This window comes from Adiantum capillus-veneris, chromosome 25 (genome assembly GCF_014529385.1).
Source record: "Adiantum capillus-veneris isolate H3 chromosome 25, ASM1452938v2, whole genome shotgun sequence".
Taxonomy (NCBI): Eukaryota; Viridiplantae; Streptophyta; class Polypodiopsida; order Polypodiales; family Pteridaceae; genus Adiantum; species Adiantum capillus-veneris.
Window position 1 is genome coordinate 130,357,958 of NC_140955.1, and position 26,423 is coordinate 130,384,380.

Below are 26,423 nucleotides of genomic sequence, written 5' to 3' on the forward strand. Positions count from 1 at the left end.
AAAACCATTTCCAAGAATAGTAAATGCCGTTCCTCAGCTGAATATATGGTGAAATCATCCATGAATATGGCAAGGAAATGATGAAGAAACTCATTGAAGATCTCCATCATACACAGCTAAAAAGTGGCTGTTGCATTGCATAGTCCAAATGGCATTACCGGATACATAAATGCTCCCCACTTTGTAATGAAAGTGGTCTTCCCTTGATCCTCATGAGCAATTTGTAATTGGTTGTAGCCACTATATCCATCCATAAAACTGTACATCTCATACCCTGTAATCTCATCAAGCAACATATCTGTGAAGGGTAATGGAAATGGATCCTTGATGGTTTGCGCATTGAGTTTCCTATAATCCACACATACTCTCAACTTCCCATTCTTCTTGGGAACAACTACAATAGGAAACAACCAATCGCTACTGGCTACTTCAGTGATGAACCCAGCTTTGAGAAGGTTGTCAATCTCTTCCTTGACCTTCTTAGCATAATTGGGATTCATTCGGTACCACTGTAGTCTTACTGGCCTGGCATCTAGATTCAGTGGTATCCTGTGTTGGCAAACCTCTCGATCCACCCCTTTCAGATCAGTGTGTTACCAGGCAAAAACATCTTTGTAATGCCGGAACATTCTGCATGCTTTCTCCTTCATTGTAAGGTTGAGGTGTTTGTTAACTTTGATCATTCTAGGGTTGTCTTCAGAGCCTAGATTCCATTCCTCGATCTCTTGGTCATCTGGGAGTAACCAATTAAGCCTGCCGCCTTTTCTCTTGGTTGACTCTTTGGCATAATCCCAAGACGGCCCTTTGATTTCCAAATCACTGTTCTAATTTGTCGTGTCCTCCCCAGAATGTGCTGGCTCATCTGGAGTGCTGGATTCAATGGATCCTTTCGGCTTTCCAGTTAACTGAACTGAACGTTCTCCTGAATTGAGTTCAGTAAACTGGTATGGGAACTGCTTCTTCTGTTTGTCAGCCTGCTCCTTGTTCAGTAGAACTGCATTAAGATTAATTTCTATTAAGGGAAAAATATTTAGAGCTGCTAACATCCTTTCAATCTTCTTGATCTTATACTTATGGCATAGTTATTTAGGTCTCAACTCCTTTTTCCAGCTTCTAGTGTTGTTTGTTTGAATCTGGATTCTACCACTGGCCCCTTGTAGAGGCAGAGTTTGATTAGCATAGTCATGAACAACCCGTGCCGTTCGCAACCATGGGTGCCCGAGTAGCATTCCATATGATCCTTGCAGATTGAGAACTAGAAAATTGGTCTTGAACTTCTCCTTGCCCACTCGTATCAGCATACTTTTGATCATACCAGTAGCTTGCACTACTCTATGATCTACCATCCGCACTTTGAAAGGTGCTGGCTTCAAGTTTGTGATGCACTGTTGAAGATGTACACCCATGATGTTTACTCCTACTCCTCCATCCAAAATGACACTCAAAAGTGGTTCCCATTGTTTCGAAACTTTGTAATCTACTTGAATTAGCGGCACTTCATCATCTCTGACAACCATCAAGTCAACTGTCCTGGCCTCCGTCTTAGCCTTCCTTCGCTGTCTGATGAATTTCGCTGCTTCAGGCAAAGTTCTTCTAATGTCTTCCAACTCCACAATGAGTTTCTGGATTTTGTCATAGATTTTTACATGAATTTCGTCTTTCTCATGATCAGAGTTGTTGTCGGAGCTTGAAGAACTGGTAATATCTTCACAATGCCATTCCTTCATTTTAGTGCTGTCAGCTCCTCTATCAACTCCCAACTCTTCAATCATCCCTTGTTCTGTAGCCAACATGGTCTCAGGTATGCCGGGCTTTGACCGATCTGTCTCAGTAGATTGGGCTAGTATCTTTTGAATGACCCATGCTTCAGAAATCTCTGACTGCTCTGGCAGCTTCTTGGCTAAATCCTCTGTGATTTTTGCCGCTAGTTCTCTCTGCTCCTGCCATTCATCAACCACCTTTTATTTACCCTTCCATACCTCTCTCTGTTGAGCCCATTTGCTGCTTTCAGTAGTGGTTGGTTTTTCTAGAATCTCTGGGATTTCCTCAATCACTACTCCTTTGCTTCGTGTAATTGCTCGTACTGGAACTGGCTCTGGTACCTTCACCTTAGTAGCCGCAGTCCCAGGTGTGTCTGGACATTGAGCTGCGAAATGCCCATACTTTCCACAAGTATAGCAATTTAGACTTCGACTTTGGAAGTTACCACGCCCCCGGCCCTGGCCAATACCCTCTTGGTATCTGCCGGGCCATGGACCAGTACCACTGGTACTTGGTTTCTCCTCCTGAGAAGCATTGGCAGTTTCCACTCTTACTGGTTTGGCATTGGTAAATGCCACCACTGACAAGTCTTTGCCCTTTTTGAAATGATGAATCCTAATGCCACAGTTATTCCATAAATGGCCATAGGCTTTACAATAAGTACACTGTGGGCACTCATTGGAAACATGGTCCTTAGATTTACATTTTGAACACCAAGTCTCCATTCTTCTCACCAGTTGTTTGGTGTGGCTAATCTCAGCAATTTGCCGAGCCATCTCTTCAATCTTCCTAGCCCAAGACCCCTTTTTAGGCTTATCCTTGGTCTTCTCATCGGAGCTACTCTCAAAACTATTGGAAACTCTGCTTGAATCAGAGTCATCAATAGAAGAACTGCTACTACTGGACCTCCTCTTCTTATGACCTTTTTCCTTCTTAGCTTGTTGCTCCAGTTTCAGGGATCGCTGCACCAAATCATTGAATTTCTTCGTCGGTTCTGGCACCTCCTGCTCCCTAAGCTTCTTGCTACGAAAGCCATTCAAGAACCATGCTCGCAATTTCTTTTCTGATGGTGGCTCCTACAGCTGCCTTGTCGGCTCCTTGATTTTCTCAACATAGCTTCCGACTGACAATTTCCTCTACTTAATCTTATCCAGTTCACAAAGAATATCCTCATCACCTCTGTTGTCAGAATATTCCACTCAGAAGGCTTTAAGTAGTTTATTATAGGATTTGAGCTGGCAAGCCAAGTAATGGTAGTACCACTTCCTCGCTGCCTCCTTCAACGTGTGCCGAAAGTATTCACACTAGTCATCCTCATCAATAATTTTCAGCTCTGCATACTGCACAAAAGCTTGGATGTGAACATCTGGATCATCCTTTTAGCCCCCTTTGAACATAGGAAAAGAGATTTACAACGAGGATGTGTAATCATGTCGATCATTGTTGGTCCTTCCTCTTCTCATCTTGGAGTCTGGACACCTCTTTGGGGTTTTCTTACAATTGTCTATATTTGCATCCCAATTAATATCGGCCTCTGTCTCAGTTTTGTGTCCTCCCTGGCCTGCCTACTAGAAGTATGGTGACTTCCTTTACTGCCTTTGGCGCCCTCATCCCCCTGCATGGACCGATAACTTTTAGCCTTTTGTGCTTCCCTTTCTGCCCTTCTGCGTCTGGACTGACTAGAATGCTGTGAGTCCTGCGCCGCATCAGCCTAACTGTGCTCCTCCTGAGCCTCAGTGTCAGTCACCAGCTCATGCTTGGGGTCAGAGTCTCTTTCTGACTCCTCAGGAATAGGGTCAACACGGTAGGATGGTTTCCATCCACGACTGGTTTTGGGTGCCATTACTGCAGCTGAAAAACTTCAATCTGGGAGAGGAGTTTTCTAGTCAAGAGCAATAGCTCTAGCCATCATGATCACCAAAATGGAATTGGAGCTGATCTCTTTAGATAGCTGATTCCAGTGTTAGAAGTTTACAGCTCTACTGGTGATGTGATAGTTCAAACAGTAGACTGGACAAGGAAATAGAAACTGAACTGGAATACATCTACTGGAATGAAAAACAGACTGAAGTACTGAGAATGATGTTCAGATTCAGATTCAGATTCAGACTCAGAGAGAATGAGTACAAAGTATGTATGACTGGAGTATACTGAACTGCTGTATTTAGGATTACAAATGAAAGATTACAAATAAATATGATGTAGCTCAAGAACAGCTAAGGAGTTAAGGATTATGAATCAAAAGCTAAGCAGATGTACAACCGACAAATGCCACCCGATTAATGCCAACCCGATTACAATGTGATGGGTGCTATTTATATGCCTTGGGAATTACTGTGGTAATTATCGTGGTAATTACTGATTGATCCACTGTTCGTCTCACAGGAGCTGGTTCCCTCCCAGTGAGACTGTCTCAGCCATTTACACAGTTCAAGTAGTTACGCGAGTGCAAGCTCAAAAGGAAGCTGATGAGAATATAGTGACATAGAAAATAGAAATTGACGTGAGTGCAGTGACGGGTGAGCCAAAGACCGACGCACCTAGTTAGAAAACCAAGAGCAAACATAATAGTTGGAAATCTAGAAAGGCTAGAATGAAAGCACGTAGGAAACGAGAGCAGAAATCCCTAGCGGAGGAGCTTACCCAAGCAAAAGAGAAGATAAGACAACATGAGGACAATGTTTAACTTTCTCTTACAAAGGCGACTCAGCCTCTTAGAACCATCCACATATGAGAAATTGAGAAGTGCTAGTTCAAGAGGATCAGTTTGGTAGAAAAGTTTAATGAGCCATTAGATGCCCTCCTAAAAGCCTATGAAACACTACTAAAAAACAACCAAACACAAGAACAGAGATGGATGACATATCCGTATGCAAAACTAGAAAAGGACAGATTTAAAATGTTCTAGAAAATGATTCAAACAGCCCAAGCTTTACTAGAACCACCACTTGGAAAACCTGAGGGTGTGATCCTTGTCCCACCTACACCAGTAATCCCACCAAATCTAGGAACAAAAGGATCTAGATTTCAGACACGAGCACAAACAAAATCTCAAGAACCCCGCATCAGAAGCAAGGATAGTGTTGAATACCATGAATAACTTGAGGGATTTCACATAGCTATACCTGATAGCTGTAAAGAAATACATGGTCTTGATGAATTGTGGAAAAAAGTTAGAGAGGCCAATGCAGACGAGTAAACCAAACGAGTGATGGAAGAGGAGTATCTCTTCCACCAATTGAGGAATTTGAGGCTGGATCTCAAATGAATCTAGAAGTGGAATCATATTGGGGAGACTAAGGATCTCTACAGTCTATGGACAATCAAACCCATTCACTAAGAACACTACCATCCTATGCGGGAGAGTACGAGGCCAATTCTAATGTTAGTGCAGTGCCATCACAGAGACTGTCTCCCAACAAGGTCATCGATTCAAAAGGGCTGATAGACATTTTGTCGATCCAGTCACCTGTATGATAATGTTAGTCAAGTTGCTCAAAATACGACGAAACATGTGGGCTACTGTGGAAAAATGCCAAGAGAAATTTGGTGTTAAAAAACAATGACTCAAATTGAGAAAGGGATCAAAGAGCTGGAAATGCCTCAACTAAACACTAGGCTAGTGCCATTAAACAAGGTAGTTGAGTACTATGAGGGATAATATGGGAACACCACTCTTCCTGTGGAATTTCAAGGTGTAAAAACCATGGCAAACCTTGACATTGGAGCTGGCATTTCCGTCGAAACAAAAGAGGTCTGGAAAAAATGGGAAAAACTAGCAGTGAGGGCTACCAGGATGAAATTGCAACTTGCAAATGGACACATGGAAAGGCCCATAAGATTGCTAGAAAAAGAAGTTGTTACTTCTTGTGGAATTGAATATGAGCAAACCTTTGCTATTGTTGACTTTGGAAATAAGAACAACTGTGATATTGTTCTAGGAAGACCATTCATGCGACAAATGAAAATGGTCATATCTACCTGAGACATATGGAAACCACGACAAGGATAAACTTGAAAGACCATAGTTATAGGGATGTGACGAGAACACCTGTGGAGGAGTTTGATTTCACTATTGTAGCATGATAAGAACTTCCAACATGGTTGGGTAAGCCTAAAGAGCTATGGATGTGTGGAGCTTCGCAATGCCTAAGTTTAAAGCGAGAGGAGTATATTTTAGAAAGGGAAATTGAAGATAAGTATTATATCCCGGAACCCTTTCCTGAGGAAGCTTTAGATCCACTTGAATGGGAACACATCGTGGCTACGTCCGATGTGTGTGCTATTCAAGACGATCCAACAATGAAGTTTTGTGATGAAGATGACTATGATGTCGTTCCTTACTTTGCAATGAGTGTAATCCAAGAAAACAAAGATGAAGAACAAGATGATTTCTATAACTCCGCAGAACACTTGGAGCTTTAAGAAGATGCAAACAACGGAAATCTGGACGACCCAATAGGTGACAAGAACAAAATTCCAACAAATGCACGATTTTATGATTGTCCAGGAAACAATGTCATTGCTCCAAGAATAAAGTGCATCAAAAGTGGATTCCAAAATACTCGGTGGAAATGCAACTGCAACAAGCATCTTCATACGTGGCTCCTTTACATGAAGAAAAGACTCAACCAAGAAGAGCATAGCCATGTCAATGAGCTACCAACACTTTAATCAAGTGGATACCAAAGTCATCCCAGAAACAACAATCCAAGAGCAAACAAACAGTAACTTTCCATAACAAGTCAAACCACAAAGGGAAAGTGCTAGAATGCAACCTTGCTAAGGATAGTAGCGACAATGATGATTCTTTTGACATACCTTACCAAAAACTTAGGTCGTCACCCCATCACTAGAAACTTCCATAACAACTATAGAAGGTTGAAAGAAAAGAGCAAGTCAAAACCAAAAACTTCGACAAATCTGGATACCAAAGAGCCAGATTGGCCAAAAGAGGTAAGGAGTTCATGTGGATTCCAAAACGTTTAAATTGTCAACTCCCAAAGTATCAACTCCCAAAGTTTGAATCTCGTCCTCAACCAAGAGTACAAGAGCTGAAGCAAATACCACTAAATACTCACACAAAGACAAGGTGGATCCCAAAAAAGTCTCTTCAAACACAAACGAAGCCAGGGACAAGTATGGGTTCCCAAACAATTAGCATCAACAAAACAACCAGTAATTACAAAGAAGTGGGTTCCAAGGAAACCAATAAAACTACTGTTATTGCACTGCCACTTGAATTCTTCCAATTCCTTCTACAACTACAGTATAGTTAGAAGAGAACCCACATTGAGGAACAATGCAATTACAACAACCAACCACAAGGCTAAACTGGATTCCAGAGAACCCACATTGAGGAACAATGCAATTACAACAACCAACCACAAGGCTAAACTGGATTCCAGAGAAACATCAAATAGAAAAGTAAGCCTTCAAGAAAGCTCTACAACCTTCAATCAAGAAAAGGACATAGGAGCTTCAGAAAGCATCACATTGCTTAGAATAGGAAGCCTCGCTAGCAATAATCAATAAGCAAATTTGTTATACCCACATCTTACATAGCATAAATGTTTCCATGCATTGATTGTGTATGCATAATAGGGCTACATTACAAGGCCTACATAGGCACAATTTTGATTGCGCAAGCACAACACATACTCTTGGTGATACCCAAATTGCTAAGGAAAAATCTAAATAGAAGGGGGGAGGAATTCTAAATGTGGACCTAATATTATGAATATTAGACGGCAATATTTTGTGAGTTGTATTGAATTTGTGCGTTTGACTGTGATAATTTTTTGACAAAATTCAAAGTATATCATAATAGCATTACAAGAGGAGTACGGAGACAAAATCCATATATGAGCCCCTAGGGACTTGTGTACAATGTACATAGCGTTTAGAATTCTATTAGAATGATTTTGCTTTTTTGGTTGAGTTGATTTTTTGTTTTATTTTGTTATTTTTGCAATTTTCCAAAAAAAAAGACAAAAAGAAGAAAGAAAAAAAAAATCCATAATCCAGGTGACAAACAGATTGAAGAGATGCCGAGCAATACAAAGAGAAGAAGGTATAGAAAAATGACAACATTTCACGAGATATGCTTCAAAAGCCATATGCACAATGGATAATGTTAATGGTTTGAAAAGAATGCTGATCATTCTTCAACAACAACATGAGTGACTGAGAATGGTCATAAAAATCCAAGAGGGACTACAAGGACAAAGGAAGTTGGTAATGAAACTATACTAAAGCACTTGTCAAGTGTAGTTGTCATATACAGGAAGTAGATCTTTATATTGTAATCTTCTATCTTGTATGTGACTTAATGAAGCCTAACAAACAAAAGGGACTAACAATACTGACAAGAACAAAAGGGGCAAAAATGACAGTTTACTCATCTATCATGATAGATGCTTGCAATAGCAACCAGGGATCAAGCCCAATTTTGATAATCATTGGTTCTATATGTGTTTAGCAGCCAAAAGCCAGAGATGCCCATCAATCATTTTCCGTACTTAAATCCAAAAAAGTGCCAAATACAAGTTCAAATCAAGCCAAACTTTTTCAGGAGGCTATGAATAGAGAATACAAGCTAAGAGTTTACATTAAAAGAAAAGAAAAGATCAAGCCCTAGCCACAGATGCAATTTTTTCAATTTCAAAGCTATGATAGCCACCTACATACCTTGTACATCATGTATATGAATTTTGGGGACAAATGGACCATGTTATCTCATAAATAGTCATCTATTGCAAATGATGTCGGATAAAGCCCTTTTGAAGCAAGCTACTAACTTGGGGAATTAATTGGGCTTTGCCAGGCTTTAATTAAGTCACGTACCAAGTAGAAGCAGTATAATGATTTACACATCACACAAAAACTAATAGTGGCAAATGCGACTTTGATCACCTTGATGCAGGAAAAAAGGAGTCACCAACGAAGAAGAGCAGACACAAATGATAGACAAACCCACCTTTGCAGGGTTACATGTCTTGTCTTGATGAGGTGGATCAAATTATGGACATGGGTTTTGAACCTCTAATTTAAAAACTTATCTCCGAGATTCATCTTGATGGACAAAATTTGTATTGGAGTGCACCTTGGCCTAAAGAAGTTGAAGGTTTAGCCAAAAAAATTCTACAAAATCCTTACAAAATTCTTATTGGCTCACAAGATATGAAAGCCAATCACTCAATTCTACAGATTGTAGAAGTTGTTTTTGAAAATGAGAAATACACAAAATTGGCAGATGTTCATCATCAATTATGATTTTCCTGAATCATGTGAAGACTATTTAAATTGGAATTGACAAACAGGACAAGCTCATGCAAAGGCTACAGCCTGCACTTTCTTTATATCAACAAAATGACAACAAAGACCGGACCGACATTGACAACTAGGTGGTCGTAAGTATATCAAATAATGTTTGTTTTCTACTTGCAACTAGTCATTAGAATCGTGGTGACATAAGCTACGCATAGGTAATCATAGACTTTAGTTTTGAGCACTTCTAAAATCTGACTCTGTCTTTATATGCATTTCCCGAGATGGGTTTAGAGTGAGGATTTTGAGTGTAGAGGCTTAGGGACAGGTGTATCCTAGTGAGGGGATGGTGTTCCTTAAGTTTCGTATGATTTGGCATGGTTTAGTGAGTTTCTTTCCGTTTGTGTGTATGTGGGTTCGTGGTGTAGTTGAGAGCAGTGAGACCCTTGATTGTGGTTTAGTTAGCCTTCGAGAGTGTTGTATGCGTGGGATGGTCTCAGCCTCACAAGCTAAAGAGATTGCCTCCGTGCGCCTATTGTGTCATCTGTGTCCTTGATTGACATTATGTTGATCTAGGCTGTGTTCCATGCACTTTATGGGTGGTGTGATTCGCTCCTGCAACAAGTAGTTTGACACTAGTCCTATAAAAAAATGGCCACTTTTGTGGTTTTTAGAGACTTTCATAAGAACATCTTCAACACTATATAAGTTATCTCTCTCAGGGAACTATACCCAACACTCATTACGAGTTGATAAAATAATAGTAAAAAGCTAATGAAAGTCTGAAATTGTCTTTCCATGGCCATCTTCAACACCTAATTTGTGGAAATGGACAATAAATCAAATCATTGTAAAGTATGCCCAAAATTCTTCGGAAAATCCCTCAAAAGGTATGTGATAGATGTACCAAGTTTTTTTCCCTATAATCAAAGACTATTGGCATTTTCTACTCCTCCAAATTATGTAGTTGGTGCAATTTCACATATTATTTACTAATTTTAAATTTAAAGAAAAGATTTTTACTTTTTATCTTTCGTGTAGATTGTGTGTTTAAAAACTCACTTCATATCTTAACCCATACCTAAGCAGTTTCATGAGATTTTGATATCATATACAAAAGTTATGTTTCAATTACTAGAATCGTGATCTCATCAATTTTTATGGCTTCAACTACTTTTGTGGCTCATTACAAGTCTAGTGTTAACAAACACATTACATTAAGATTCATTAAAAAACATGATTAGACCAAACTAAGGCTTTTTGTGGAGAGGACCTCATGAATTTCAATTTCTTACACAAACACTCCCTTGCAAAGCAAAACACATTACATTCAAGAAATAATGTCTTGCTGAATCATGATTAAGCAGTCTGACTTTTGGAAAAACCATGATTAGGAAGCCGTCAATGTGACAATGTATGAGCATGCAAACACCAAATTTAGCATGCAATAAGGTAGGTAAAACTTAATTGACTACCGATGCATGCCAATAATTACTACCCATTTAAGGATGAAAATGATTAAGTAATAAAATTCCTTATTATCACTCTTTCTCTCTCTCTCTCTCTCTCTCTCTCTCTCTCTCTCTCTCTCTCTCTCTCTCTCTCTCTCTCTCTCTCTCTCTCTCTGTGCTACCATAACACGAAACCTTGAAGGATCTCTTGGTAAGACACAACTATTTTTTTTTACCTCCTAATAATTTTAGTGTATTGCAAAATTGGTGCACAACTTGAAAGATCTTTGTTTTATAAAGTTGGAGACCACAATAATTTTGGTAGGGCCCCTAGGAATTTGATACCAATTTAAGAACTTGGGTGCTCGTTAATGATTTCCTCTCATCCAACCCTCTTAAGTAGAGCCCCTTGGATCGCCTACTAGGACCCATTACCATTTTTGACGTACATGTGGCTCCTAGCCACCCACCCCTACCTGGCCTTGCCCTTATAGGAGCCCTGTTGTATACATGGACCTACAAATATGAGTCTGGTTAATTAGTGTAATGTAAATGGCCTAAGAACTTTGAGAATAGTGATTAAGAGAATTAGAGTGAGCATTTTCATGAGACTACATTGAGAACATAGAGGTGAACTTAATTAGTGGCGGCAACATAACCATATATTTAATTAACTTGGGATGAAAAGGACTTTTGCAAGAGAGAGAGTTAGAGAACTTGACAACAGTTGAGGACAGTATTTATGTGGAGCCGGTCCCGCCTCCAATAGGCTTTTGTATTATAGATTCTCCCATCAAGAGAGACTTGGTACAATACAATCTTTGTGTTCCTTGTGACCTAGGTGACGCAATGAATATGGAAAGCTTCATGCATCATGAGAATAACATAATCTTGTTAAAGCATTGACCATCCCTTGCCTCAGTCCCAAGGCCTCAAACACCTTCGAAGGTGGAGAGAGCTAGCGGGGAATGAGGAATAAGAAGTAACATATGAGAAAGAGGCAGTTCCTCACTTATCATCACTTCTCTTGCATACATAGCATCATGTCATAATAATGATGATGAAGAAGATGGCAAGATTAAGCATTGAAGCATGGATATTGGTTGGATTTTCATTCCATAGCCAAGAGTGTTGGTATAGGCTCTCAACTTCTCAACAAGCTTGGAGAAGGAGATGGAGCTCTTGCACTTTGCACCTCACACAATGAGAGAGAGAGAGAGAGAGAGAGAGAGAGAGAGGACAGTCTTTTTGGCTTTATTGAGAGATGGATATAGACTCCTTAATCTTTTGGAAAGATTCTTGTAGGTCACATCTATACTCATCGGCAGCGAAGATCTTCCCATGTACTTTAAGTAGCAAGGGACTTTTAGGTCTTCCCTCTATGATCTCCAAAGGTGCCTTTCCTGGGATAGTATGGCCAGTATTATTGTACGCATACTCTATAAGGGGTAAGTACCTTTTCCATTGTGAGCATTGATCTACTTCTGTAACATAAGTCTTTAGTAGATCGAGAATCATAAGGTTGGCTATCTTAGTTTGGCCATCCGTATGTGACTGATAGGCCAAAGAGAAATTCAATCTTGTACCTAGATTTTCAGAGAGACTTTTTCAAAAATTAATGGTCATTTTAGAATCTAAATTTGATACTATGGATGTTGGCAATCCATGGTGTTTGAAAATCTGAGATATGAAGAGGGTTGCCATTTGGTGTGCCTTTATAGTCTTTTTGATAGGAATAAAGTGTCTAAACCTATCAACTGTTGTCTATATTCTCATATTCCCATGAATAGACTTGGGTAATGCAAAGATAAAATCCATGGATATACTCTCCCATGGTGAATTAGGGAGTGGAAATGGCTGGAGTAATCCGGGCTGCTTCCCTCTATCATACTTGGTCTTTTGGCATACCACACATTTTGAAACATACTCTTGTATGTCTACTTTCATGGTAGGCCAATAGAAGTATATGTCTACTCCTCAAAGAGTAGGTTGAATGCCTCTATGGCCCGCATAGGGAGGAGCATGGGATTCATACATGACTTTCTCACGAAGAGACTGGGTAACACATAGCCTATTTCCATGAAGAATATAACCATCCTGCAAGGTGAATGGTTCTTCTTTCTTCCCCAATGCAAGGGCTAACATTATGTCTCTAAAGTCGGGGTTAGTATCATACTCACCTATCATAAAAGATAGATAATTGTGAGTTGCTATAGACACCGCGTTAACTCTTGGTCGTTGTGAAAGTTCATCGACCACTTGATTATGCCTATGAAAATAAAATTGCAAAAGAAAATCTACCCACCTCATTTGTTTGTCGGAAATCTTGCTTTGTGTCATGAAGTACTTGAGACTTTGGTGATCCGTTTGCAAAATAAATGGAGTCCTCAATAGATAGTGCTTCCATGTGTCTAGGGCATGTAGAACAACTAAAAGCCCTTTTTCGTATATGCCCAAGACTCGTTCATCTTCATTGAGCCTTTGGCTCTCATATGCTATGGCACGCCCTTCTTGAAGCAAAACTGCTCTAAGGCAATCACCACAAGCAGCACATTGGACCTCAAATGGCTTTGAGAGATCCGAAAGCATAAGAACTAGTTGGGAGTTAAGCTTCTCTTTAAGCTTGTCAAAAGCATTTTGCTCTTTAGTAGTCCACGAGTACTTAATGTTCTTCTTTGGTAAGTCGTGCAAAGGTCCCGCTATTTGAGAGAATTTGGCTACGAAGAGTCTATAGTATGCATACATACTAATAAGGCTTCTTAGCTCATGTAGATTCCTTGGATTAGGCCATGCTTTTATTACCTCCAACTTTGATGGATCCATACGGATACCATCTTGAGAGATATTTTGACCTAAGTATTGAATCTTTTGAAGGAAAATTCACTCTTCTTTTGATTGATAAAAAGCTTGTTCTCCCTCAAAGCTTGAAAAATCACATGGAGATATTGCTTGTGCCCCTCCAAAGACTTGGAGTAGATGATGATATTAGCAAAGAACACTCCAGTGAATTTGCGGTAGGGTCTAAATACTTTTTCCATTAAATGATTGAATGTGGCTGGTGCATTAGTCAAGCCAAAAGGCATGACTATATATATATTCATAAAGACCAAACATTGTACAAAACACGGTCTTTACAATATCTTCATTTACTATCCTTATTTGATGGTAGCCACTTTTAAGGTCAATCCTACCGAAGTAGGTCAAACCTTGTAGCTTATCAAACATATCTTCCAACCACAGTACATGAAATCTGTTTTTGATAGTGATATGGTTTAGCGCTTGATAGTCCACACACATGTGGTGTACCATGTTTTTTTTGCACAAAAAGGAATGGAGAACAAAAGGGAGAGGAGCTAGGCCTCACAATCCCTTTGTCTACCAATTCTTGTACTTGCCTCATGATCTCCTCGTGTTGAGCTTGGAAAACTAGATAAGGAGGCTTGCTAGGCGGTGAGATTCCTGGAAGGAGATCAATTTGATGGTCATCATCCCCTGATTTTGGAGGTAAGCTCAAAGGAATATCATCGATAAAAGAATCTTGGAATCCATTTAGAAAATTAGACAATTCTAACTCTTCTTGATTCCTACCATCTTCATTTGATAAAACATTAGGACTTTTTATAGATTGTTTGAAAAAAATCATGTATGCAGAAATTGAGCTTTTTATTGATTTGTCAAAAGCAGGATAATTTACAAGGGGTATGGTACGACTAGGATCTTTAGCATCTATGTACATGTTCTTTTCCCTATACTTGAAGTACAACCTTCTTTCAAGAACTTTACATTAATAGCCATACGGTCAAACCATGGTGCCCCTAAGATGACATCTTCATGCTTGAGAAGAGAGATGAAGAAATCTTCTTTGTCAACATAGTCTTGGACATGAAGCCTCAATTTCCCAATCAAGGGAGTAACTGCAGCTTCTTACCCCTTGAAGGCTCCATCGTCTACAACAATATCTCCCATCTCATGAGCTTGAATGCCTAATTTGGTGGCCAACTCCGTAGAATGAAATTGTGAGTAGAGCCATGGTCAAACAAGATAAAGGCATCATGCTCTCTTACCTTTCCCCAAGAATAGGAGAGAGGTGATCCTTTGCAATGAGCATCCTCTTTTGGAGCTTCGATCGTTGAAGCTCTAGGAGTCTCATTGCAGGCATTTCTTTGGGGGCAAGAACGGTAGCCATGTCCTCGCTCCCCACACTTGAAGCATTTGTGGTCCTTATAAAAAGCTTCCAGCTCTTCAAGGGAAAGTTTATGAAAAACATTGTTTTGGGAAAAAACACAACAATGCTATGGACATTATAAGTTTACTATTATGCATTTCAAACTCACAAATGCTTTAGCAACGTTTAATGGACTTGTGATTGACATATTCCACAAACACTTGGATTACTTTATTCTCGTATTCTTTAATGAAATCTTAGTGTACTCCAAGAATGAAGCAAAACATGAGGAGCATGTATGACTATTATTGCGTGAGCATAAAGTTTATGCTAAGAAGTCTAAATCCACCTTCTTTATCAATCGCATGGAATCTTTTCAAGATGCTTCAGCATCTCCAATTAGAATCTCCAATCAACTCATGATTTAAAACCATTACACACACCTTCCTTCTCTACCTTTCCTACATTTGAAATTGCACCAGAAAGCAGCATAGAGTGCTACTTGAGCTTAGTGTAAAGAATTTCCACGGCAACGATTCCAAAAATGTGCGCGTCTGTCGCACGTGTCAATGCAAGGGACTTGTCGTACACTGTGTGCAAGACACAAATGGCTGCGAGCACACAACCAGACTAATCTAGCAAGCTCAAGAGAGCAAGGGTGTGTCACTCACCGCCCTACGCTCGCCTTCGTGGAGGATTTTTCGTCGCGAAGAAGAAGGAGCTACCACCGTGCTGTGCTCAACCGCCTTGCCATCGTCGTGCCATCGTCACAATGCTTGATCTCTCTCTCTTTCTCTCTCTCTCTTTCACGCATACACACACACAAGCATCAGAAGAAAGTTGGACTCACTTTTGGGCCCTGTAAGAAGTGCCACGTCGGCTTAGAGAGAGAAAATGAAAATGTTAACTTGTGCATTTTATGTGATACTTTCTGCGCAACAAAAAGCCAAAATGACATTCTTTGGTAGGTAGCCGCCGTCTTATCATTCTTATCCTTCGTTCTCTTGTCAGGAATCCAACTAACCGTATGACTAATGATTTGAAATGCCAACTTACAAGCATTCCCTCCAGAAACATAAGCCACACGAACTCTATCAACTCTAAACTTGAGAATATGGCTTTCCCTCCGAAAACCTGAGATATTTCTCCGTCTTCTTCTTATCAACTCTAGGAATGGAGAACGCATCTTTTCCTGATGAAAACACTAATTTGAACTTACAATCCTCGGCCCCTTCATCTTTAACACTTACCCAAAGAAAGAACACACATCATCTTCATGTTGATGTATTGCAAGAGTACGCACCGTTGCAGAAACATAGGAGGGAGTTTTTCTTATCTCAACGGGACAAAGAACTTAGAAGGACAAACAAGGAACATCATTTGGATTTGTGGACCGATGGGTCTATTTATCCAAAGGATCCTATGAAAAATGCGCCACCTCCCTTTGCTAATATCACTAACCTCTTACATTTCACAGGCGATGGCAAGGATGGGCTATTGGGATACACCGAACATTTGAAAATGAGAGGATTGAATGCGGAAAGGCAAAGAAACTTCCTGGCAATGGAGAACAAGCAGTTGAAGAAACTTAATGAAGCATGCTGTCAAAAGATTTCATCAAACAAAGAGACAATCCAAGGCCTTGAGAAGAAGATCACAAGTTTGTGAGAGAAAGACACCGTGCTTGGTAGTCAGAAAAGAAAACGAGATCTGTGCAACCTTGAGAACATGAAGGTTGGTAGTGGTGGCCTGAAAAAACGAATACGAGCTTTAAGGTAACTCGAAGTTTGTTTCTTCAATGTGCTTCATTAAGAAGTGGATACACTTACTTTCCTATACATGATCATAACGCATTGTGCTTTTTTGGCAGGTCTTTACTGCATCCAAACTCGAACGGTGCAGGCTTCAATGCCGGAGTGCATTACAGCCGTCTAGTTCCAAAAGAAGTAGTTGAAGAGATGATAACTCAGAAAAAATTTCGTAAGTTGAAAGGGAGGCTACTTACCTCCTTCATGAACGAGAATGAGGTAGAACCAATGGAAGTGCAAGCAATACTTGATGAGAGTGGTATCTCGCAGATGGGATACATGGCACTCTTCAAAGCATTAGCTAAAAAATCTCAAAATAAACTACAGAGAGGATCATTGTTGCCAAAGCCATCACATGTAAAGGCTGTTCGCCGGCACGTAAACGATGAGGTGTTTGAGAAACTTGGGTCACCATCCCATATTGAAGCAACGTTCTTAGGCAAGGGCGGTAGAAAGGTACAATTTAACGAGCACAACAACCTCTTCGTTGATCTTGAAGCATTGCAAAGGTATGCAATTCAGTTCTTTGACATCAATCGAGATGAGTGCGGTGGGGTTCTCAAGTTTTTTTTGAAGCTCGACGAGTGCGAGGTCCTGAAGAACAAGAAGTTGGAGAGAGTCACCATTACCCTCATGAACAGAGCTCTGGATCCATCAATCACGAAAGAGGATCCACGATACTTCAGCGTGCAATCAGAAAACAACATTCTATCTCTAGGATCATTTCAGGTATACTTCGGTCTCTCTGATAACAAAAATATTGATTATTTGGTTGTTGATTTTGTGTTTTCATTTTTCATTGCAGGTTGATAAGGAAAATTTTGAAATCCTCGATTGGGTTTTTAGTCAAACCCAAATTCCTTCTATCATCAGTGAACAAAGAAACGGAGCCGTTCTTTCAGTGGAAGGATTTGGCGACTACACAGTGGAATGGCACATGGCAGGTGACTTAAAGACTCTTAAGTGTATGTACAACATAACACACGGAGCAGCTGTGGAAAATCCATGCTTATATTGCATGGCTGATGCACAATCACTTGAGAGTGTGCAATGGATTAGAGCTCCCAACAGACATCTTCAATATAAAACTTTTAAACCAGTGCTTGATATTCCTCTGAGTAGAGTTCACGTATGTACACTTCATGCACTCTGTCGAATAATTGAAAAGGTGGTTCATTTGTATATATGTTTTGCATGGACATTAAAGCCAGAGAGTGAGTCGAAAAGAGTGATCAAAGCATTAGAGGGAGTGCTCTTAGACATTGGTTTGCATGGAGGCAATGTAAAAATCGAAGAGGACCCTAAGATGTCTCAAAGTCGGTACAAGGTACCAAGGAAAGCATCGATAGGCGGAGTGAAGGCAAGAAGGTTTCTTGGGTTTAGCCTAAAAGATTCAGATAGAGAAGAAAGGAGAATCCTGTTCAACAAATGGAAACAGTTACATAAAGTGGTTAAAGACAATGCTGGTGGTGGGGCAATCCAGAATCACAAAGCGAACGTGTGGAAATCACTAGATAAAATTTTCCACTACCTTGAGAAACTTTCTTGGGACCAAAGTAAGCTCACATCATTTCAAGCAGCCTTGCTAGATTGGAAAAAGGCTTACCTTACAGGGTGGGGTGGGCAACATATCACACATTACATGGTAGGTTGGCATTCTACGTATACAAAACAAAATTTTAAATTGTACTCAACTGACCATTTTGTTTTATTTCAATGCAGCACATACTGTTCAACCATGGTCCATATTTTGCCAAGACATACGGCTCACTATCAATATGGTCCACACAAGGCATGGAAAAAACCCACTATATGTCAAGAACATGTTATTTTAAGCACACTCGGCATGGGGGAGGAAAAGAAAAGGCCAATAGCCTATTACAGTTATACCAATGGACTTATAGACGACTAATTCATAGAGCAAGGCAGAAGGAACTTCTTAAGAGTTCAGAAATTACACGGTCTTTACAACACATCTGCAAAGAGAAGAAACAGATGGCTTGGGGAGCTTCAAATGCGGCCGAGCGCCATGTGAGGTGGCGCCGGTCACGAGTCAGGAGCGGGAGAAGATGGACCTGAGGCCGTCGTTTTTATCCTCTTCGATGCACCTCCTTCCTCCTCACTTTGTACCTCTTTGATGTGCAAGCTCTGTAGACGAGCTCGTTCCTCTGTTGATGGCAGCATCCCCACGGGCATCATGCGTCTTCTTTCCCTCAGAAACAGCCGCTTATTGTATGGATCTAAGCTTTCCGGGTCTTCAACCCCTGCAGCCAGAGCCTGAGCTGTGTAGGACATGAAATATGGGGCTCTAAGTGCCTGGCACCCATACCTAATGCCAAATACACGTAGAGCAAACTGTTTTTCAATCAGAATTACTCTTTCTGCGTTTAGTGGGAGGGGGTGCCCACCACACAATCTTGTAATAGCTTTCATTGCAAACAGAGGGAACTTTACATTGTCATCGGAATATTCCTTGTGGTATATTATGATCTACATAATAATTGCAATCAATTTATTAGCCGTAAGTGAGATGAGTACAATTGTCAAGTACTTGAATTGTTTCTACAAACCTTTTTGTGGTTGAAACGCCCGATGTAGTGAGACAACGCTGCATCCTTGCCTTGGACTCTAGTGACAAGCCCTTGGCGTGAGCCTCCCGCTCTTCAAAGGAAACTATCGTCATACACTAGCACCTGGCAGCAAAAAAAATGTTCATGATATTTTATCACTCAGCCATCTCTAATACTATATGAATGCTCGACAAAAGTTACCATCTGATTCTCGTCCATTTCCAGCATCGACCTCCCTAATAAGTGAATAGACTGACTATTCATTACATGATCTTCTGGTGCCACGTGTCTATCCATGTTTTCCAAGCTGAGTTGTTTTGTTGTCAATTCAAACTGCTCATCTGTTGGCAAATCGGCCTCTCCGGACTTCGCCTCATTGAACGTATCTTTAATCAGTTGCGACCCTGAAGTGAACTGTGAGTCACGGACAGCTATGTCAGCAATAAGATAACTGTCCACTGCATCATCGTCCACAAACCCCATGTCTGTCTCACAAAAACTTGCAATTGCCGCTAGGCAGTAGTCCTCCCGTATATTGAGCTCATGCATGATATCTGTGAGCATAATATAGTGGGTGTCGCCCGCCATAGCAAAGCTGGGAGCACAATTGAGAGGCAAAGTCACTTCCATACTTGGGCTTTCTTGCCTGCACCCTATTGCTGCATCCGCAAGAGAAACAAGAGTTAAGCCCGCATCAAAGGTTTCCTTTAGTACCTCTTCCCGCTCTTCTTCTGGATTGAATTGCACCTCAACATCCTCTACCTCTTCCTCCGGCGCCAATGGACAACTACCGAAAGTTGTTGGCTGCGAAGTCTCTGACTGGCCATCCGTCTGCAAGTATAAGTAACAGACAAACCCATGGTAGAATTCCAATAAGCGACATTTTTTAAAGTGCTTCATACACCTGTCTTGTACAAGCAGCGCATTGGAGGGACACTTTTAAAGACAGCGATTTAGTCTCCTTGAAGCACTCTTGTCAGGGTCAAGGTCGGCAGGGTGCACATATCTCATGCCATCAACTATCATGGAATTGTCACAAGTGACTGCCTCATACTGTTGCAAATGGTTTTGTAGGTACTCAAAGGAGCAATCTATAATCCTCTGTATAGAAAACTCTGCATTGAACATTCCAGATAGTTCTGGTGCACGGTGATGAGCTCGGGCGTTATATAAGAATGTGAATAGTTTTTCTTCACATGTATCCTCGCTCACGTCTGTCTCCAGGACTATTTTCCCCATGACTGAAAGAAAAAGCAAGACAAAACTATTTGGTGTCATAACAAAGCGAATGTTGGGCCTCGAGTACCCCTCAATGTCCTATTTTGCTTGGTTCGACCCCGTGCGCTCATGTCATAAGAGGTGACATTAGTTGAGTCAGAACCAAGAGAGTAGGGTCCCCAAGAATTTCCGAAGGACCCTCTTCGCTTGGTTCTATCCCGTGTTCTAAAGTCATAAGAGTTGACGTTAGTTGAATCAGAACCAAGCGAGTAAGGCTCCCAAGAATTTCCGAAGAACTCTATTCGCTTGGTTATGTCCCGTGCGCTAATGTTATATCGACGGGTTATGTCCCGTGCGTTAATGTCATAAGTGGTGACGTTAGTTGAGTCAGAACCAAGCGATTAGGGATCCCAAGAATTTCCGAAGAGCTCTATTCGCTTGGTTATGTCCCGTGTGCTAATGTCATATCGACGGGTTATGTCCCGTGCGTTAATGTCATAAGTGGTGACGTTAGTTGAGTCAGTACCAAGCGAGTAGGGACCCCAAGAATCTCCGAAGGGTCCTATTCGCTTGGTTCTGTCCTGTGGCATCCGGAACAGGTGGATAAGAATAGAGCATATTATGTTTTTTTTTTACCATAAGCGCGAGTGAATAAATTAGAAGAGAAAAAAATAATTTACAAGAGGGGCAACTACACACGACTGCTGCATGACAATGATAGATTTATAGTTCACATAAGGAGTAATTATTCCAACCATGAATGCGATACGGTCACCACATAAGGAGTAATTATTCCAACCATGCATGCATTTTTACCCTAACACAGTGGCTTCGGTGCGCACACAGTTAACAACACATAGGAAGGGGAGAGGCAGGGAGAAAGAACCTGTCTCTATATCCAATGGCGCCGAGTTGGATGGTGATGTCGCATGCCACCGACAGGAAGAACCAGTAGGGGGGCGATGGCCATGGTGACGCGGCAGCAAAGGACTCGACCCAGTGGAGGTCACTCAACGCAGGATCAGGAGAGCTGGGCAAGGGGAAAGACGCAGAAAAGGCAAAGGCGATGGCGAATGCAAGGGCGATCGGCGTCTGACTCTAAATGCAGGATCACGAGAGCTGGCCAAGGGGAAGGGCGCAGAAAAGACAAAGGCCATGGCGAATGCAAGGGCGATCGGCGTCTGACTCTAAACGCAGGATAAAGGCAAAGGCACGAGAGCTGGCCAGGTAGAAGGTGCGAGATATTGGAGATGGAGATGGCGACTGCAAGGGCGATTGGCGTCTGTCTGACCCTTAACAGTCACTCAAAAAGGCACGTGGGCTGCGCTCTCAAGGACAACCAATATTAAATGGTCTCAGATTCCTATGCAGTACGATTTACCAACCGCAATCTCGCGCATAAGTGAAGTTGTCACCCTCCCCGAGGGAAGCATTCTAAGTTGAGGCATTACCCCGGCCAAACATCTCAAGTTTCAACTATTTTGCCTCTTTTCGCGTCCTCTACTGCGCATCATTCTAATTAACTCTACCCCCATCGACGCTACGCGGTAAGCAAACTCCATCACCTCTTACTCTCGCGCATCCTCTTTCTCTTACTCTTGTTCTGCAGTGCTTCAACGACGCGGAACTCTACACACAGTGAAGAGGTATGCCACTTACTACCCTTCTGCGCACTTTTATTTTGTGTAGTTGGTCAGTACCAAGCGAATAAGGTAAGGTCACTTAGTCCGAAGAGCCCTATTTGCTTGGTACTGACCAAAAGAAAAGTTAAGTGATGTCTGCTAGTACAGAGGTCAATACTAAGCAAATAAGGGGAAGGTAACCACTGCTTGTTCTGGATTTAGGGTTTTCCTTGCCAAATACGCCTTTTGATTTCGGTCCCGTGCGCTTTAATTTGCTGTAGTTGGTCAGTACCAAGCGAATAAGGTAAGGTCACTTAGTCCGAAGTGCCCTATTCGCTTGGTCCTGACCAAAAGAAAAGTTAAGTGATGTCTGCTAGTACAGAGGTCAATACTAAGCAAATAAGGAGAAGGTAACCCCTACTTGTTGCGGATTTAGGGTTTTCCTTGCCAAATACGTCTTTTGATTTAGGTCCCGTGGCCTTTAATTTGCTGTAGTTGGTCAGTACCAAGAGAATAAGGTAAGGTCACCTGGTCCGAAGTGCCCTATTCGCTTGGTACTGACCAAAAGAAAAGTTAAGTGATGTCTGCTAGTACAGAGGTCAATACTAAGCAAATAAGGGGAAGGTAACCCCTGCTTGTTGCGGATTTAGGGTTTTCCTTGGCAAATACGCCTTTTGATTTTATAAGAAAGAAACAAAATTACAACTGAACATCGGGTTTGAGTTAGAAAACACTTCAGACTTTACAAAGAGTGGCCTATTAATTTCCGGGGGGTTTAGGGGTTTAGGGTTCACAGCCAACTTATCTCTTCGCAAAGCATGTTTGCAAAGTTAATGGCCTCCTCATATTTACTGGCTAGCTCAAGCACTTCATCCTTCATTTCGTGAAGCCAATTAATGATTGCCTCCATAGAGCCATTCTCGGCGAGCAATCGCTACATGTCTTCAGGCCTTCTTGCTTCCAGAGAGTTTTTAAGGATTGAGACCCTTTGCCTGACGATCAGCATTTGCTGTAGCTTTAGGCTAGCATCCTGCACAGAGCATTTAGCAAGTAAGCTCTTCAAACTAGGAGCTTGGAAATTGGGAGCAGAAAGCAAAGAATTACCAGCAACTTACCTCGAGAATAGACTCCCGTGTTGACAACAACCACTCCCGAGCTGTGTCGGTCGAGAACACTAAAGGTAACATCAGGGGAGGGCCAAGGGGGGACCTCATGAGGAGGGACCAGATGCGGTGTTGCTGGCACTGCGGGAGTATACCTTGGAAAGGCATCGCCACTATCCTAAGCTTCTTTTAGTTGTTCTGCGAAACCCTGAGGGAGGTTTTGAAACAACTGCTTCTTAAATAGACTTTCAGACAAGCCTAAAAAGCAGAGCCTGGGCATGAGGTTTTATGAGAGGGTGGTACTGCCATGAGGTTTCATGAGAGGCGGACGTGGGAGAGAGAATCAATGGTATCATCCCCCCGATATTAGGGGAGGTGATTAGAGGGAACGACATGACAGTTAGAACCGCATCGATTTAAGATCTCCTTCACATTGCTATTTTGTATAAGCGGATGCAAACCTGTTCGCTTGCTTGTACACTTTTCTGAGGTCACCACCCAACGAATAAGGTATTTTTTTGCAGGGGCTGCAAACCTATTCGCTTGGTAGTGATCTCAAAAAATGTAAGTGATATCTGCTATTACTATTTTGAAGTCACTACCGAGCGAATAAGGCAAGGCAAACTCTTTCCTATGCACCTATTCGCTCGGTAGTGACCTCAGAACATATAAGTCATGTCTACCATTACTATTTTCTGAGGTCACTACAGAGCGAATAAGGCAAGGCAACTCTTTCCTATCCATCTTTTCACTTGGTAGTGACCTTTCCTTAAATCTGAAGTCCCTTGTGCCGACAAATGAATTGTCTTTTGGTGTTATTGTATTTGTAGAGATGCCTCGTGTTAAGGCCTGCGCTAGGAGGGCAACAGGTGAATCTTTGAATGCTCAAGCAAGAAGACGCCGATATGAGGCGCACAGAGGTGTACTGCAAGAGCTGCGCATGATAGAATGATACGTTCAACCTGCTATTCCACGTCTCCATTTCCAGCGAGTAGTGCGGGAGATTTGCGAGCAGTGGAGAGTCGGCATGCGATGGACCAACAGTGCACTCCTCTTCCTTCAAGAAATTGCTGAGGACTACCTTGTGGAATTCTTCAGCGATGGATATATCCTGGCTGCCAATGCACACCGGGTCACTATCATGCCGCAGGATTTTGATACTCTTCGTAGGCTTCGTTTCCGCTACGATGGGCCGCTTCAGCCAGTACCAATCCGGGATAGTAGAACCATGGATATTCTCAACATCCCCCCTCTCCATCCTCGTGCACGACAAAAAAAGCCGTGTAGTGCTGAAACAAACAGTAGAAGGACCTGATCACGGGTCGGGAGAAACGACACAGATGGGCAGGCTGAGATAGCCGCAGAGGGCCAAGAGCAAGCCAGAGTGGACCCCGAGGCAGTCATGGAAGAAACAGAGACAGTTATCGAGGATCCGCAGCCCACCGTGGATGATGAGGGACAAGAGCAGGTTAGGGTGGAGCCTGAGGCATCTATGGAGCAACCAATATTGAAGGAAAATGATCCGGAGCCTGAGGCAGGCCAGGGAGCCAGCTCAAGAAAGGGAAGCGCAAGGCTCTGCATCAGAAGGTCCATCCAACGTATCAGATGAGTCAATTATTTTAGAGAAAATCAACGAGGAGAATGAAGACGAGTTGAGAATTTTGTTGAGCTCAGCGCCTCTGCATGCGCACATACAGCTGCCTGCAAGGTCAGAGAAGGCCTGCATTACCAACCTCGATAGAGTAGACTTCATATGCATGCGCAATTTCATCGACTCGCTCGCAACAAATGAGGTCGTCAATGTTGCTTTGTGGTAATTCTGATTCTCTTTAATTCTTATGCTCATTAAATGGGTCTCTACCGAGACATGGGTCAATACCAAGCGGGACAATGGGTAATGAAATTGAATTTTGGTACTACTCGCTTGGTATTGACCCATGTCTCTGTGGCCGGTGCCAAGTTTTTCTTTATAATGGTTCATTACCTTAAAGACATGGGTCAATACCAAGCGGGTCAGTTGTTTATGGAATTGGAATTCGCCGCTGACTCGCTCGGTATTGAACCATGTCTTTAAGGTTGTCGTCAAGTTCTTCATTTCAGCCAAGACAATGGTCAATACCAAGCGAATCAGTGGTGTATGGAATTCGATAGCTGCCCCACTCACTCGGTATTGACTCACTTGGTGTTCAAGTCTAATTTTTGCCTTTTGTTCATGTTAGCCACGCTGTCTCGCTTCTGCCCCCTGAGGTTCAAGAGAAAGTATACGCAATAGATCCGCTGATATCGCCTTATCTGCAGAACAACTCAGTTTCCTTTTTGAGTCCGATGAACTCGTTTAGCAGAGTCAACTTTGATCTAGCGCGCTTTCTGGTCATTGCCTACAATCAATCGTGAGTATTTTCTTGCCTTGTAAAAAACATCTTGCATTGCGAATCTCTCCTCATCTTTGATGGTGTCTTTGTAGTGATCATTGGAGTCTGATGTTATTTGACATGGAAGCTAAGATTGTTTACTACGCAAACTCCGGGCAAAGCAGGGCGTTTCACGGTCGTGTAAAAACGTAAGGTCCATTTGGGTACATTTGGAAAGCAGTGTAGTGTCTCTTTGGAATGTGTTGCTGACTCAAGTGGTTATGTATGTAGTCCCGCGAAAAAACTTGTATGTTGTGTAGAGCATCTTTTGTTAGAACATGATCTAGGAAATGTAGTCAAGCACGAACGGGTAACCGTGCCCACGCAGACTGATGACTATATCTGTGGCTGGCGAACCTGTTTAAATGCCGTGTTGCTCATCAGTCAAATTATGGATATACCGAACGTAAGTAATCTGCTGTTTATTGTTTGCTGCAACGTATGTATGAAGCAACAAATGTTTGTATCACGCTTCTACAGGAACTTCGATTACATAACTACACCAACAACGATGTGCGACATTTTTCTGTAATGGCTATCCAGTATATTATAATCTCGATAAACAGACGCACAAGAGAGGAAGCGGCGAGAGTTGACGAGTTCGAAGAGGCTCACATTAACGAAATGACCCAACGCCACAATCAGACTCAAGGAGAAGTTCGAAATATGCAAGAAGCAATACACCAATATTATGCGGACGCCGCAGAAGTAGAGGAATGGGCTGCACATCGACGGCAAGAGTAAGAACAGCGGGAAGCTTCACAGGTGCAAGAAGCATGGGAAGCCATGGAAGAGACCCATGATTTCTAGCGATGCGAAAGGATGCCCGAGACCAGCGTCCCCAAAGGCAGAGGTAGCAGCAACCGGAGCAGAGGGCAAGAAACGAGTGGCACAAACCGGGGGAGAGGACAGTAGCTGGGAAAGGGAGCAAATTACTCTTGACAGATACAACACAATATGTAAAGTTTTGAAACATTGAAAATGTACATTTTTGAAACATTGTTTGACCGCCAAAAAATATCTCTGCATTAGGCATTTTGAAGAG

General features: G+C 41.8%; 1 protein-coding gene across 1 annotated transcript in view; it reads right to left on the reverse strand.

Annotated features, from left to right (window-relative positions):
- The window catches only part of LOC147425654 (uncharacterized), a 237,668-nt gene that overhangs the window by 32,303 nt on the left and 178,942 nt on the right, over positions 1-26,423 (reverse strand). The window contains exons 4-5 of the mRNA XM_086500712.1: positions 943-953; positions 598-610 (exon numbers count right to left, since the gene is read on the reverse strand). Of these exons, the coding sequence (XP_086356838.1) occupies positions 598-610 (13 nt within the window). The 5' untranslated portion in view covers positions 943-953. The remainder of the gene's footprint in view (positions 1-597; positions 611-942; positions 954-26,423) is intronic.